The 17,274-nt window shown below is 38.7% G+C and overlaps 1 protein-coding gene across 1 annotated transcript in view; it reads left to right on the top strand.

Moving 5' to 3' along the window:
• plekha7b (pleckstrin homology domain containing, family A member 7b) overlaps nucleotides 1-15,087 on the top strand; it is a 64,068-nt gene extending 48,981 nt beyond the window's left edge. Inside the window, exons 13-27 of the mRNA XM_034116136.1 lie at nucleotides 2,781-2,852; nucleotides 4,010-4,090; nucleotides 4,364-4,513; nucleotides 5,321-5,422; nucleotides 5,633-5,744; nucleotides 5,960-6,150; nucleotides 6,830-7,021; nucleotides 7,112-7,226; nucleotides 7,336-7,427; nucleotides 7,898-8,140; nucleotides 9,783-10,010; nucleotides 10,533-10,666; nucleotides 10,892-11,040; nucleotides 12,882-13,145; nucleotides 14,422-15,087. Of these exons, the coding sequence (XP_033972027.1) occupies nucleotides 2,781-2,852; nucleotides 4,010-4,090; nucleotides 4,364-4,513; nucleotides 5,321-5,422; nucleotides 5,633-5,744; nucleotides 5,960-6,150; nucleotides 6,830-7,021; nucleotides 7,112-7,226; nucleotides 7,336-7,427; nucleotides 7,898-8,140; nucleotides 9,783-10,010; nucleotides 10,533-10,666; nucleotides 10,892-11,040; nucleotides 12,882-13,132 (2,112 nt within the window). The 3' untranslated portion in view covers nucleotides 13,133-13,145; nucleotides 14,422-15,087. The remainder of the gene's footprint in view (nucleotides 1-2,780; nucleotides 2,853-4,009; nucleotides 4,091-4,363; nucleotides 4,514-5,320; nucleotides 5,423-5,632; nucleotides 5,745-5,959; nucleotides 6,151-6,829; nucleotides 7,022-7,111; nucleotides 7,227-7,335; nucleotides 7,428-7,897; nucleotides 8,141-9,782; nucleotides 10,011-10,532; nucleotides 10,667-10,891; nucleotides 11,041-12,881; nucleotides 13,146-14,421) is intronic.
• Nucleotides 15,088-17,274: the final 2,187 nt, after the last annotated feature.

The following is a 17,274-nucleotide window of genomic DNA, read 5'->3' as shown; positions in this document are numbered from 1 at the left end:
TCCTTTTCTCCATCTCCCTTGTCTGGACTGCACTCTGTTCTCCTGCTGCTGCCTCCAACATCTGCCTCCCTGTTTCCCCTCTCCCTGTCTTTCCTCTGTTCTGCGCTCTGCTTTCTACTGTCTCTTTGCAATTGAAATTAACATGTCTATTTTAATGTCTTCTTATGTAATTGACCATTTGAGCATCAAAAGTCATTTTTTCCTTTAATAATCTGGTGAATCCAACAAACAGTCTAATGTGACTGTCATGAGGTGATAGATCTTTTTTGCTTCCTACAGTATACATCATGATGTTCAGTTTGTCAAGATGCTTTCTATTGGATAATAGTAATTGTACAGTATTTTCAGGAACAGTGGGGTGATGCTGTTATGTCACCCTATTTATGAAGGGAATTGAAGTTTTTACAAGCACATGGCTGAATTACTAGTCATGTGAACTCCAATTCCTGTGTGATTGTTACAAATTCTCTTAATTCACAGACTTATTACTGCCATATTTAAGCTATCTATCTCATTTAGCCAGCTATTGACATATTTTCCATTGACATATAATCCTAATGAATTTGTATGTTTAAACACCTCAATGCATCAATTAGAAATCTGGTTTGTGTTTTTGGAATGGAGGGGTGTCATCTAACGACGTACAGTACGTCCTATAACTCCTCTCCATTTGCTGTTTCAAAACAGATCCAAAGTATTGACCCGATGATCGTTTCAGTACACAATGTGTTTGAAAACTCGACTCCACACAGTTTTGGGTACTGTTGGAATGTAAGGACGGTGTGCATACAAAGTGAAAAACACCATTTCACTGTTTTGCAAAACGAATGTGATGCATCCCTGGAAATGATGAAGGATTTTGCACATGGATACCTTACTCCTATTGTTCACTGCGTGATACTCCAACACTGCTATGAGATTTGAGATGATGGGAAGGAAGTTATATTGGCAAAGAGCTTCCTTGCATGCTGTTAAGCATTTTTGAATGTATTTGATATCTTCAGTTTTTCTATGGTTTTGCTTGTTAAAGATGAACCAATGGTGCTCTTTAAGAATTATACGGGCAAAAGTTACATTTTAAGGCCTCGAGTTTGATTGTGGTAGCCGGCAGAAATTGACATGCAGGGATGTGTTCAACGTGGATTTAAAAGAATACTAAAGAAACTTGGTATTGCACATAAATACTGCAAAGTTGGCGATCTTGAGAGAGACAGCTTACAGCAAAATAGTCAAATAGACTTATAGCTGACTTTCAGACTGTTAGTGTTTTTGTTTGACCATCTCTAAATCGTTAAGACTCTCATCTTTAACACTGAATGTATGAGAATGAGAATGTAATTCAGTCTTTCTTTTAAAAACGTGTAGTCTCCAAGCCCCAACTAAAATATCCTGTCATCACTTCAATAATCTTCCCAGACTTGATAAAGCTCCCTACAGAACCACAGAATACATTATAAAACTGTTCTCACAGCCTGTGCAGCACTCCGCATGACGAGTAACTGACTTTGACATGCAAAATAGGTGGAATGCCCCTTTTACTGAGTCCCATTCACACTGGTCCATACCGCTGTGCTGGGTGTGGTGCTGATCCTGATGTGGGTGTGTTATGAATATTCCACCCACACTTCTCAGCTTCATGCATTACTTACTGTTGCAGATAACTAGAAGACGATATCTGTAGAACCCTGAGATATTATTCATATATCATATTATTATAATGATAACAAAAGAGGAATGTCAGTCCCTACAATAGAACGGATTATAGAAATATACAAGTTCCTGTAAAAGTATTTTATCACATTATGAATTACATAAAAGAAGGAAAAACAAAAGAAAGTATAGTATAATTGTTGTAAAAAAAATAAACCTGACCAGATATGTTTTGAGTCAAGATGGGTATATAATAGGAAAATAAAAAAAAGAAAAATAAATGTCCCCTTAACTTAGCAAGAGAATACCCATTGAAACCAAGACCTCATTTTTGATGGTGCCCTGGTTAAATAGCCCACATACAATAATTAAATGATCACAAAACAATACAAACAAACATCAATCATATTCATATCGTAAACAGTGTTTCCCATAAAATGATCAAGTTAGTAATAAAATACAGTTTCATAAAGATGCTAACATGGCCACAGACTTTTGTCAGAGGATGGTGTTTCTTTTAAAGGTGCTGCCAGTTTATTTGCCTAAAAGCAGATGTATCTAATTCTTTAACTTACATTTTACAGATCTTAAAATGATATATGTTAAATGGTGATTAGATCTGTGATTTCAGTCTCATATCGCTGACTTTGCCACAACTGTCTCTGCTCTCTGCCAGCATATAGAGTACAGCTAACTCCACTGCCATGAAACTAGAGGCCCTACAGTTGAACTTTTACACCTTTTTAAATTATAAAGAAAATGAACACAAGTAAATATATCTCCCACATGGTTCCTATGAAGGACTTGGTTCTTGGACTTACTTAAAGCCATAAGCAGCCAGGAAAGAGCAGCTTTGGGGGTTTTAAGATGTTTCCGACCACAAAGATGCAGAACTCTCTCTGCATCAATGTTCTTGCACTTCAGCTCATGTTTTAATTTTGCGTTGTTTGATCTATATTTTTTCTAGATCCATCCAGCTTGATTTGTGTCGCATTCTTGCTGTATGTGGAAAATCCACACAGCTGTTGTTATCTGTTTCCTGGAAGTACTTAAGTAGAGATACTCAAACTATGTTATTTGATTATTGATATTAAATATTCTATTTTATTTCTGGCTATTGGGAATTTCAGGTTACTGGACGTGAGAGTTTTAAAACAGAAAGACCATCAAGGCCTGTGAAAATAGCAGAAAGTGATGCTGATGTAAGTGAATCATTTTGTTCTCAGGATTTAAAGACACAGTGTGATAATCGCCTTGTTTATCCGTCTTCTTATTTTCTTTTAAGATCTACATTTCCGACTTCTTACAATCCACTACAGAGCAGCGGCTGACTTTAGTCTGTCTTAACTGTGTGTTTCAGTGTGGTTTTGTGTGTATGTGTTCTTAAGTTGTGGTAAACAGAGGCTGCGAAGGGAAGGGAACGTGTGTACATTGCAACACTGTGGGGACACCCATCCACACTGCACAGTCAGGGCCTGAGAGTATCGACCACAGCTTTTATTTTCCTCCCTGCAATTTAAAGAGAAAAATACATGTAATGGGAATTTAAGATGTTGAGCTGTTACATTTTTCAGTTTGATTTGCCTGACCCTGCTTTTCTCGTTCTTTGTTTTCTGCTGAATAGAGGTAAATAAGATGGATGTCCTGGCTTTTCATCATTAGCATTGTTCCACTTTAACAATTTATAAGAAATTGCCAGTAAATTGTCTGAACAATGAATATTTCATGCAATTAAAAACAACAATATACGGCAGCAAAATAAAAACAGCTTAATTATTAATTGAACAGAATGATAAATAGATCTGAGAAAAAAAATTCACTCTGTGAGAAAGACTGTGAACTAGGCAGTCTTATGTTGTTTTCATAAACACATAACCCATTTCTGGGAAAACAAATCTGTCACTCTCAATAAACACGGTTTTCTCCAAAAGTGAATGTGAAAATATGGATTTTTGATTATGATTACTCATAATGGGTATTACCAGATCTCACCCCCAAACTAGACAGTATAGACCCTTTTGATATTTCTCACTGCGCTGATGAGAGGAATTCCTCTGGGCTTTCCACATAGATGAGTCTTATTGACATATTTACAGACAGCGAAGACGGCGGCAGACGATCAATTTGTTTGTGTTGTTTGAATATAGTAGCATGAAGACTAGAATGGAACAGTCGAGCTGAGTAGTAAACAGATTCCATATCTCATCGGCCCAGTCCCCGCTTGTTTTTCTGTTGCATTATGGCTATACTCTGTGGTGCTCTTTGAGGTAAACAGTGAGTAATGGGAAGGAGAGATACATATAGATTTGTTTTCCCTCTGTTTTCCTGAATTCTTATTGTTTCCATGTCTTTCCTTCAGGTAAAATTAAGTCGACTGTGTGAACAAGACAAGATTCTTCAGGAGCTCGAGGCCAGGATACGCACTTTGAAGGATGACAAGGTTCTTGTTTGATACAAATATAGAACTATCTTGTTGTACAGTATGTACAGTAATTGTGTGTGTGTGTGTGTGTGTGTGTGTGTGTGTGTGTGTGTGTGTGTGTGTGTGTGTGTGTGTGTGTGTGTGTGTGTGTGTGTGTGTGTGTGTGTGTGTGTGTGTGTGTGTGTGTGTGTGTGTGTGTGTGTGTGTGTGTGTGTGTGTGTGTTAGCCTGTACATTTGTCGTCTATACATGCTTCTTGTTTCATGGCTGTTTCTCTCGTTTCCTTTTCTAGGACAAGTTGGAGTCTGTGCTGGATGTTTCCCACCAGCAGATGGAGCAGTACAGAGATCAGCCGGCACACGCTGAGAAGATTGCCTATCAGCAGAGATTACTACAAGAGGATGTTGTTCACATCAGGGCTGAAATATCTCAAGTCTCCACAGTAAGACTCAAGCATAACTCACAAGTTGACTATACATAGGATGGAACATACATCCTCTTTGATTTCTCAGTTAAAATGTGCAATTTCCATTTAGGTTTTGCAGGTACAATGCTGTAAAATAAACTGTTCAGACTGTCTCTACTTGTACATGCTACCACTTGCAGTATATTTTTGTTCGTTGGAAGCAAGAGGTTCACTTCTATTTTAAGTCGTTCCCTTTTGACGGTTTCTGCTACTGTCACTATGTTTCATATTGACTGTGACTATCAAAATGAGTGCTCGGGGAGTGACAAACCTGACGCTACAACGAAACTAACAAGTATATTTCTCCATCACACTGCGTAACACTTTAGTCAAAATATTCATTGATATTGAAAACATTCAGTTTTAAAATAACAGTTACAAATACACTGCAAGTTTACACATACAAAAAAAACAATAGCATTTTTGGCTTTCTGTGTCAAATACATTTCTGACCACATTGGTTATGCTCAAACATTTTGGAAATGCACACAGTCAGTATATTATAATAATGACATGGAAACAACAGTTCAAATCCAAGTGAATTATTATTTTTCTTTTAAGATTTCAAGTGATAGATCATGATAATACTAAACTAACTATCTACTACTTCCCACTGTATCTGACTACACATGTGCTTACTTACTGTATGTGTAAAGTGTCACCGTCTCAACGCTTTAACAAGAAGACCATTCATGTATCATTGGCCCATGAGATGAGGTGAGTATCTGAAGCTGTGTCTTGTCTCTTTAGAAAACGTGAAGTATCTCCTTGTTTGTTTTGTAGGAGATGGAGAACGCGTGGAATGAGTACAGCCGGCTAGAGAGGGACGTGGACTGGCTGCAGTCGGCGCTGCAGGGACAGATGAGCCGCAGCGACCTCTCTCAGGTCTGTGGCTCACTGATCTCTGTCGTTCCTTCTCATGGATGGGTGTGTGTGAGAATGAGTTACTCCTGATTTCATATACACAGTCAAAACAAATTATTCTAGAGGTTGTAATATGATGAGCTTCAAATGTAAACTACACTTTGCCTGGGTCCACAAGTGATTTTACAGTGTGTTAAAGATAACATGTTGTATGTGTTTCTCTGTGAGCAGCAAGAGAAAGTCCAGATCAGGAAAGAGCTGTGGAGGATTGAGGATGTTATCGCAGGCCTCAGCACCAGTAAAGCCAACTACAAAGTCACTATCTCCTCTGTTACCAACCCAGGTGAGACACTTGGAGCTTCCATGTGTACAGTACAAAGCAATTTGTTCTGTGTGATATGTGCATTACAAGCCATGTGGTTGTGCTACTGCATCTCACCATTAAAGCACTTGATCATATACTCGATACTAATGCCTTGAACATGACCCATGGGAAAAGAAAGCACTGTCTGTACAGCGTGTATTCATGTTCATGTTCATATACATTGAATTCCCCAGAGAGGAAGTTTGTGCCTTCAGTGTCGGCGTCATCAGTGCCTTCTGTGTCTGGGAGCCCGTCTGCTATGGAGATGCGGTTGTCCCAGCAGCCACAGCACAGCCCCCACCTCAGCCCCAGCACCCCCACCCTGTCCTCCAGCCCCAGCCAGCAACACTGGGTGGACGCAACCATCACCAGTGGGCTGAAATGGGTGAGTGTACAATACAGTTTGTGTAGCTTTGCTAACTAAATTAGTCACATTTTTCTTTCACATTCTAAAATAGTTTCACAAATTGTGGTCAGCACAATCACAAGATGCTTTACAGAGAAGTTATTTTTTCTCTTTTGGGTTATTTTTTCTAGTTACCCTTTTTTGCAGCACTAGTTACCTTCAAGGTTTGCAACTATCAATATTTTCATCATAAAAGTAGTCTGTTAAGGGGTATATTTTCAACTTATTTGGTTTATACGACCATTTACCCAACATACACAAAGATATTCCGTTTTAGAGGAAAATCTGCATATTTGAAGAAGCTGTAGTCAGTAAATGTTTAGCATCTTTGCCCAATAAACAATACATTTTGCAAAATTAATTGATTAAGTAATAAGGATTTCGGTTGACCCATCAATTAATGAACTAATGATATCATTAATATCTAAAGGCTCTAGTTGTATTGATAGTTTTTGGGCCATTTGTGCCTTTATTGGAAAGCAGATAGTACAGAAAGAGACAGGAAACAAGCAGAAGGAGTACTGTTACCTCACATTTGTATGTAACATTAGATAAGTATTGGTAGTTTTCTAGATTAAAGAAAGGAATGATGTCCAATGTGAGATAGATGTTTGTGATGATTTGAGTATTTAACAATGAACAGTTGTTGTGTATGCAGGGTGAGGATGATGTGCCACCCAGACCTCCTCTACCTCAGCTCTATAGTCCTGATGAGCATCCCCCTGCTGTGCCCCCGTTGCCCCGGGAGACAACAGTCATCCGGCATACTTCTGTACGCGGCCTCAAACGACAGTCAGATGAACGCAAAAGGGACAGAGAGATTGGCCAGTTCACTAATGGAGACGGCAAGGTATATAGTATGTGTATCTGTGTGTTTGTGCCGCTGATATGTCTACATTTATCTAAGGTTTGTTTTTTAATCTCTGTCTTTGAATTTCAGGTGGAACTAAGACCTTTCCTGAGCGATCCAGAGCTTATGGGAGCTGGAGACGGCTCAAGCCACATCAGTGTAGCAGCATCAGGACATGAGGGTTACCAGACATTACCTAGCAGAGGTGCGTGGATGATAGAATCAGGAGAACAGATTTATTGAGGGGCAGCTTTTTTTTTTTACTGTGTAGCTTTTAGCTAAGCTTTCCAAATGTTTGTTGGCTTTCCCCTCAGGAGTGGCGGGTTCCTCGCTGAGGCTGAATCAGTCCTCCAACATCTCCTCATATGTGACCATCCGAAGATCCACCTCAGCTGCAGGGGTGAAGGTGAGGTTCAGATATAATTAGAATATTTATATTTTCCAGTACATAAAAAGCACATGGTATAGTTTTTTTTATATTTCTTTAAAAAAGAAAAATCAATTTGTCGAGCATGAAAAATATGATCCATCATACCATGATGTAAGGACTTTGTCACGCTTCAATTTCATGGATAGATTTGAGATAATAATATTGAATTGCCTAAGATATAATCCATTTACCAAACGTATTCCTTATAATTCTTGATGGATAAGCATTTTTCTGTAAAACAAAATCACATGTAAACCGCGTATCGTATTCATTCTGATACCCAATTATGAGAAATGTCTCTGTGAATTGTCTACCGTGTTCCTTTTTCATACCTTATTAACATTAGCTTTTACCTTCTTGTTTGTTTTTATTTCCCTCCACTTCTTTGCATTCTGCTGCACCTTTTTACTCGTGTTATCAACTCTCTTTCCTCCCACTCCTCTCAGGAGAGACCAAAAAGTGCCTTGGAGCGTCTGTACTCCGGGGAGCCGGCGCAGCAGCAGCAGCAGCAGCAGCAGCAGCAGAGGGGGAAGATGAGTGCTGATGAGCAGCTGGAGAGGATGAAGAGGCACCAGAAGGCCCTCGTCCGCCAGCGCAAACGCACCCTGAGCCACGGAGACCGCCACGCCTCTCCATCCTCGCGCACACCGCCTGCACCCTCGCGCCCACTTTCTGCAGACTTGGGATCAGTATGTTACTAGAACAGTATCACATGTCACAATCTCATGCATGACGACAACCAAACCGAGAGTGGTGATCTACAATGCGAGACTTAAAACAGCAAAGTTTGGCTTTTCTCAGTTTCTGACATTACAAAGTCAACAGAAATACATTATATTAAGCAGTATGATTATTCACTGGCTCTAACTGTGCTTAATTCATGCATGTTGTTCTCAGATTTTAATAGGCCTTTTTCACTGCAGACATTTGATTTATCATAGCAGGAGAAAAAAAGCTTTTACTAAAAACATCAATGATGGCTCTGTTTTTTCCAGTAGTGTCTAGTGAGCTTTGATTCAGTATCAACTGAATGGAAATACATTTTCATTATTCCTTCTGTGACATGTCAACATATCTACAATGAAAAAGGCCTTTAGAGAGTGGCTTTACACTTGATACTTAACTGTAGCACAAAAATAGTTTATTATTAGGTGCAAATAATTACATTTACAATTATTAGGGATGGTCTTCCTGCTTAAAGCATATATCTTGCCTATCACACTCGTAACACACTAATTACCTCAGGCCTCAATGCCATCTACATTTCACATTAAACCCAATTTCTTGGTATTTTTCCCATTAATAGTTGTTAGACACTAACCCGCACCATTCTAACCCTCTCATTACTGATTTTTTCTTCATTCTGAAAGTATAATTTAACCAAATTCAATATGTCTTTTTCCAGTGGTTCTCTGCTTACAGAATAGCAGAAGAGACCTGTCTTTCCTCATTTAGATCAATGCCTGCTGTCCTTCAATTAAGTACTGTGGCTGTCTCTAAGCAGTCCATTTATGTGTGTGTGTGAGTTTGTGTGTGAGAAAGAGAGTAAAAGAGAGAAAGTGCCTTATTTTCTACTGACCAAATCATTGACGTACACTGAGCAATGCCTATTCAAGCATATTCATCTCAACCTAATCATGGCATTTGTCCTGCTTTTCTTTACTGAATCAATATGAGGATGTTCTTATGGATCTGGGACTACTGTTCTCCAATCTACCCATCTTCATTAGAGGAAGCCTTTCATTTAGACAATACTTATGTGTATGCTAATCCATTTCATATCAAAACATAGGTTAAGTGATTTCAGTGTTGCTCAATGTCTTTATCAGTTAGTTAATTGTTAGTAATAAGAATGCTTCCTTTTTCAGATGTGAATGTAAATGCAAAAAATAAACGTTATTTTCTAATGCACTCATATTGCCATGTTTTTTTATTTATTATATTGTTTTTCTCTCAATACATACAATATGGTTTTGTTTGGTCATCAGTATGAGTGAAGTGGTCGTTCCTGTCTGTCTGTCACTGTGCTGTCTTATTTATCACTGTTGTAGAGAATGTACAGCAGGCTGTGATATTGAGAGCATAGGCATGCATATTCAATAGATGCATGCTCCCTCTTTTTTCATGTTCACACCTGTAAACACACACACACAAACACTCACACACTCTGCAGCATTTCAAATCATGTTAGCATACTTATGCAATTTATAGTACTTGTGACATATAATTATGTGGGAAGGCAAGTGAATCCAGTCATTTTCAAATGTACTTGATAAGCTGTGTCCTGTTATTTGTTTAACAATGTATTAATTTCCTTTTTGTGTTGTCCAGTGGAAGAGAGAGCAGGACTTTGACCTGCAGCTGCTTGAGAGGGCTGTTCAGGGGGAGGAGGCCCAGGCAGTGAGGAGCGTTCAGGGGGAGGAGAGACCTCCCGAGCACAAGGAGAGACCCCGCTCGCACTCTGACGAATGGCTGACCCTGCGCTCTACGGCCACGACTCCTCCTGCCCATGAGGTCGACCTGGAACCACTAGACTATGACCTGGACCTTAACAAAGAGGTACGTTATCTTCTCCAAGCAAAGTCATACAGCTTTGTTGTTTGAAAATCAATACATGCATATGATAAAGGTAGAAGAAAAAACATGATACTCAACCAAGAGCAACCACAGTCCAAAAAGTATATAAAAAGAATAATGACAAAGTTTGTTCCTTTTATTCCCTTATTGCATTCAGGCCCTGGAAGCTGAATAAAAAATAACAATCTAACTGATGTCGGTGCGTGGATATTATGCTTTATAAATGCAGACATTTAGAAAAAACCTTGAATTCATCATAAGTTTTGACCTGAGCCTCAATCAAGCTGGAGAGTAAAGGCTTTTTTTAAAGTACTTATACTTTACTTTTACTTTAAGAAATGTGAAGGGCATTTTAACTCCTTCGTATATCCTTAGTTTAATGAAGGTTGTATATCCAATCTTAATCTGTGCAAGTGGATAGATCATTTTTTTGAAGTGACCAGATAGCAAGGGTGATGAAATAGCAGCTTGGACCTTAACACACACTATGTCTGTTTCGTGTAGCTTTCCAAGCCTCAGAAAGTGTTGATCCCGGAGCGCTATGTGGATTCAGAGCCTGAGGAGCCTCTCAGTCCGCAGGAGGTGGAGGATCGTTATCGTAAGGTGGAGCGCATCAAGAGCATCTTGGCAAAATCCAGGTAAATGAAGTGTTGCTGATAAACACCAGAGTGGGCTTTTGGGGAGGCCTTGCAGTAAGCCAAATTGTCCGTTTTGGCAATAACTCACCCTACAGACATTTCCTCAAGCACAATGCTAAACCTGGCCTCCTCTTTCACATTGAAGAAAACGCCTTCCCAGCAAATAATGCATTTCCACATTATTACCAATTCATCATGTTTAGTTCATTTGGTGTTTTGTTCCAGTGTGCACAACCTGGCACCTGCAGTGACCGTGGACAAGCCAGGGGTCGGGCTGGTGGCTCTGGACTCAGCGCTGCAGGAGCAGGAGAGGATCATCACCATGTCCTACGCTCTGGCATCGGAGGCTTCGCTCAAGAGCAAACTAGTCACAGGTTGGTCATTATAACAATTTTAAAAAGATTTTCTATTCCTTTGAGCCTGTAGGTTGTTGTAGGTTATACATCTTTGCTTTATAATGAATGTAAAAATCATTATTTTACAGAAACACTTAATAATAACTGTACCTGCCTGATAAAAAAAAGAGAAAGTTTGAGTCAAATTGATCCTGGCATCAAATGGACATCTTTTGGTTGAAGAGGGGATAAAGAGAGGGAGGTAGCCTTTCAAGAATCCTGGATTGATGGAGTGGAGATGAGAAGGGCGTAAGGTGCAGATTCAAGCAATAAGGCTGTTCATTTCCTAATAACTGAACATTATTCCTTCTTAGGAGCTCAGATAGTCTCTAATTGCAATCCATGTAGGATCTTTCAGACAGGGGAGGAATAGCTTGATGAGGCCATTTTGTGTGCTGATCAATGACCCAGTCAAACTCCACTCTCCTGCATACCGTTGCTGCTGCTTTGAACGCAGCTCTGAACCTGCATAAAAGACACGCTCACTTTTCATCTCTTTCATACTCTACAGCAGACAGGCAAGTTCATTTTCACTGTAGCTGCAGCAGATTGTCAGCCTGTGTGCCTCACTCACACATTTATGCACACACACACATACACATACACACACACACACACACACACACACACACACACACACACACACACACACACACACACACACACACACACACACACACACACACACACACACACACACACACACACACACACATACATCTGTCACACACACTAACACTCAAGCTGTCAACGTGTGTGGAAGCTTAATATGCACAGTGAGGCAAAGTCAACAATTATAACATTATTTCCAGCATAGAGAAATGTCAGAGAATATAACTGCTGGCATCTTGTCAGCGGAGACTAAATAAATGATTTTCTTTCTCTCCCTTTGGTGTTAAAGCAAGGTATGCTGGTGCACTTTCAAATCCTTGAATTAAAAGAAAGGTCCTTTCATGGTATTATGCATGAGAGACTTCAATAATGATCGCATTAAAGCAGGAATATGCAGCCATGCAATTATGTAAAGTATACATAAGAAGGTGCTTTTGTTTCTAGATATGTTATTCTAAATAATTTGTTATTTTTTGTTATTACTTGTCAGGACCATTCAAAGGAATCTCAAAAATATCTACAACATATTAATGATCTCAAAAAAATAAACTGCCTTGTGTAATCCTTAGTGTGTTTTTCATTATGTTTAAAGTTCAGAACATTTTGAAAAAAGAAATCAAGATTTCCAGGTGCCCAAGGCTTAGATTGCTAATTTTGTTCAAAAATCTTTTAGTCTTAGAACAAAAAATAATGTTTTACACAGAGAGCAGCAAAACCTGAAATGTGTGTTCTTGGCTTCTGCCTAATAGCCGACTAAAATGATTAACTAATCATTACTGTCAATCAACTCATCAATCTACTAGCTCTGTAGTAAATGCTACCAGTTTAATGCTTTATTTGTATCATGCCATTGTGGGCAATGCTGCTGATTGTTTAGCAGATGAGACTTATTACATTATTGGAGATACATCATCACTGTGATGGAGTACATCAATGCCAGATATTCCCATTGCTAATTGCAACTTACATTCTTTTGTAAACTGACTTTCTAGAAAAGCAATATGAAATGAAATATACAGTGACTTCATTATGTATTCATGTCGCCCACCCCCTGTGTCATTAGGTAAACAAACACAGAAGTGTAGTTTTCAGGACAAAACATGCACCAGTTTTAGCCTTCAATGTGACTTTAACAGAGTTCGCCATGTGACTAACAAACCAATTTGATTTTCTCTTTTCTGTTTTTCCTCCTGTCCTCTTCTCGATAGTTCCACCACTGGCTAACATCCCCACCTATCCTCCTCCTCCTCCTCCTCCTCCCCCTCCCCCTCCTCCTCCTCCTCCTCCACCTCCACCTCCACCTCCTCCTCCACCTCCTCCCCTTCCTCCTGCTCCTCCTCTTCCTCCTTTCCACCCTGCTCCTTATGTTCCTCCTGCTCCTTCGGTTTCTCCTTGTCCCTCTGTGTCTCTGGCGCCTCCCTCTCCTCTAAGCAACGGAATTCACTACACGTTTGTCTAACCCAAGAAATAAAGTAAGGCCTAACTGCATGTTTTACGGTGTTAATGTTTCCAAGACCTCACTAATCCTCTGCAACACGGTGCTCCTGTGTGTTCTCGCTGCATGCTTGCTGCTCTGTTGTGATTGTAGGAAACACATCTTGTCTAGGTTAGGGAAGCCCTGCCTCTGCTCCCATTATAATCAAAACAAACATCTGCAGGCAGTCTGCTCATCCCACTGTGATAATTGTCTGTAAATTGATTTTCTCTTTTTTCTTTTTGTATCACTGCCAAAATATTTATGGATGGTTGAGGAAAAAAAGGGCTGAAATGAACATGACTGTTGTAGCATTGTGTATAATTAACAAAGGAGAAACCTTTTGATTTAGCACCTTGACAGTTCAGTAGTCAGCACAGCTGCATTCACAGCTCCAATTAGCTCCCCATCTGTAGTGTGGCCTCGCAAAGTCAGAAAATAACACAGTAGATATCATTGTTGTTACTGTAAACGCATTAACAAAGGTTTACTGCCTTATTAATCAGCCAACAATGAGTGATAACTTGATTTTTTTGCCAGATTTATTTCTATAAATAAGACCATTATCCTTCTACAGGTAGGTTAAATATGTGTATTTATTTCTGGATATAATTATAATGTGTAACACTGTTAGTTACTGATTTAAATAAAAAACAATCAAACACAATGACCAAAGTCTCCACCTAGCTGCCTTTTACCTCTTGGTATCATGCAGCATTTATGTCATGTAAGAGGAAGTGAAAGCAAGTTACTATTTGCATGACTTGAATGTGTCGTTGTCTACTATATGAGGAATCTTCATTCCTTCGAGAAGTTGTTCGACCGCATGCTTCACTGTGATTGAATCATAATGTACCTCTCTCATCCCATGTTCATTTCTGATGTTATTATATGTGTTGTTGCAGTTGGTTAAATGTTATTTACACTATAACTACACAACACAAAGACAGTCAGGATAGACCATTAGGATTCATTTAAAGGGAAGTAACTAAGAACCACAACACAGAGATATCCCTATCAGTGTTTAAAGTAACTTTATTGTTAATAATGTCAGCATAACTGTTTACCAACTACTAGCATTGAAACCAATATATATGATACACTGTAAAACCTTCTTTTCAACTAAGAATTCAAACATTGAGTAAGAGTATATGTTTACTTGAATATCACGTGTTAACAATGAAAGGAATGGAAGAACCAAGCAGTGAATGAGAACCTTTTCATTCATTCATTTGTGGTACTTACTTTGTCTTTCTCTCTGAATCACTTCTCAGCTCAAGCCATTTCTGGACACTGAGGTGCTATTCCAAAATGACAACAAACACCTGGGATCTACAAGAAAAGAGGATTTGGGGAATTTTACACCGTTCCATAGAGCAGTACAAGAACGTTACTAAACCTTTATCCTGCTCTCTGAGGCTCACGAAGCATTGACTCGTTAAAGATTTTCTAATTTCTGAAAACGATGGAAAATGGAAGACTTTGCAATGGGCGCTGATGTGCTTATTAACTATGGGAGAGTCTAACCAATGTTAATCTCACGATAACATTTTCTACATTTGATTGCACTTTGAATTGTTCACTGTATCATGTTTTCAAGGTATGACTGAATCGCTTTTGTCTGCAGTGTGATCTCAACTGGGAACCTGTTTTTGTTTGTTTGTTTTTGTCAGGTACAGAATGTTAAGAACAAAAGGTACGAAATGCGTCATGATGGTAGTATTTTTGTTAAAGCTCAGATAATATTCTTACAACAAACCACTTGAAATATCATATGTATGTACCTGTAGCACTGCCAGTCTCCTTTTAGCTTGCCAAAATGAATTTTATTTTTGCTTACATCAGAAGAAAAATAACCTTTAACATATTTTCTGTGTGACTGGGAAAGGTTGCAAATGGAAATTTATAAAAATGTAAATATTAAAGATATTAACACAATATCTGGTTAGTGAAATATGTATTATTTTATCATTTATATTCATATTCATTTCATTTTGTTTGAATGAGGTAAATAGCATAATCGGCTAAGGTGTCCGATAACTACCACATGAGCCAGAAGGAAAGGGAAATTCAATAATCCATGACCTTCAGTTTATGCATCTGCCTTGTAATCGACGCAATTTAGAAAGGCAATATTAAACTAAATGATTAACTTTTAACCTAAAATAGCCTTGGCTCCTTATCATATTATATTATATTTTATATTACTGACACATTCATTGAATGTATTTTATTCTAATCATGTACAAAGAAAAGTACAAAATGTGGACTCATCATAGCTCCAGGATTCTCTTTGAACCTCCACATTGATTGCCTTGACCCATTAAACTTCATTCTATTATTTGAGAAGGGAACAAAACTAAGGCATGCTCAAAGGAGGTGAACTCTCAATACAAAAAAGAGAGGCTTCTTGAAATGTTTTTTTTTAAGTTCAAAGCTTTTTCAATCTCAAAAGGGCATTTTTAATTCCATGTATTTTCAACCAAGAAGGTGGATACTAATAACTCTGGATTCTGAAGTACAGAAGTAATATCTTTAAATCATGAACCATGTCTCCCTTGCAATTGTAAAAGAAACCTTTTGAGAAATACATGTATTGACCTATCTGATCAAAAAATAATAATATAGAGACAATCATTTGTTATGGAAAGTGCTGTTATTAACAGACTGCCATTTTCAGCACAAATATGTTGCATGTTTATCATGAAGAACCCTGGAACATATGCTGATAGGATGTGATGCAAACACTATTAAAGGCTACAACGCCCACGCCTGATAGTGAGCCGTTGTGTTGCGGCTCTCTCCCAAGTGACATCTTTATCGTTAATTCGAGAGTAATTACTTTCACTCGTGTGCATCATGGTGCTCTTTGAAAACACCTGAGAGAGCAGCCTCTCTGCCTCCATCTCTCCTCCAGTATCGGGGCCCCACAGCGCCTGCTGGCCCTGGTGGCTAGAAGACCCAACACATCCTCTGTTGTGCTTATTTTGCAATAAAATGGGATGTTTTTCCCTCCTCCTGCAGAAATTCACCCAAGACCCTCCACTGAGGATTGTGGCATTTCCATGTATTGACGTTTGGCTGGTGGTTCATATACATTTGTTATTCTATGCTCTGGACTTCAAAGAGAATGAAAGAGGGCCTATTATGCTAATAAGGTCCTGTTCTGTTAAACGCAATCAAGGCCTCCCGCATTAATCCTTAACTAAATACTTACTGGATTCAGAAATGCTTTTATCAGATGCAGAGAGACACATACTGCTTGGATTCATGACAGGGATGTTTGTTAGAGAATATTTTTTGTAGAAGTAAATAAAAGACAATAAGTAAGCAGCAGTAACTCAAATGTCTCAATTTAATTAGCAGTAAAGTATATCATGTCAATGTAAAGTGACACTGGTGAGGTGAAAGCTTTGACTTTGGTTGCTTTCCTTTCTGCCTGCTCTGTGTTGAAAGGAAGAGCCCATTGAGACCATGCTGAGGAGTCTGACCTTGTTCTCAGGTCCGTATTGTTCACTGCTCTGCACACTGCATGTGTAACATATTCACACTTTTCCCCTGATAGGGGAAGAGAAAGAAGAAATCCTACACTGATTCCCAGAGATACATATTTCCATCACATAAATATTATTGTTACTTGCCGTGAATGTCTGAGGATTAGATTACAGCGAGCGCCTTCTTTGTGCACTGTGGGGATCCATATTGTAGTCCAATTGTACAAATACAAAACCAAGGAGGCTATGCAATAGGTGCTTTGATTTCAAAATAGTATTTTATGCTGTTTTATCATTTTCAAGCTCCACATACGGTACATTTTTTAATATGTAAGAAATGGAATGGTGATTTGTTGAATAATTGAAGAGTTAGGAATCACTGAATATTTTTCCCAATGTGTATGCATGCTATAAAAAGAATAGAGAGAAAGCGGAATTACAGTCGCGCTGCACCACACTGACTTACTATTTGCAGAAACTAAAACAATGCCTTTGTGTAATCTTTCATTTCAAAGCATTCACAATTGCGATATCATTGGGGAGATGAGGCAAATGTAAAAATATTAAATATTGAAAAGAGAACACAATTCCTTTGACATAAATGATTAAGCCTGCGTTGAGAAAGTGCTGTGT

This window comes from Trematomus bernacchii, unplaced genomic scaffold (genome assembly GCF_902827165.1).
Source record: "Trematomus bernacchii unplaced genomic scaffold, fTreBer1.1, whole genome shotgun sequence".
In the NCBI taxonomy this organism is placed as follows: Eukaryota; Metazoa; Chordata; class Actinopteri; order Perciformes; family Nototheniidae; genus Trematomus; species Trematomus bernacchii.
This window is presented reverse-complemented; position numbering and strand designations above follow the sequence as displayed.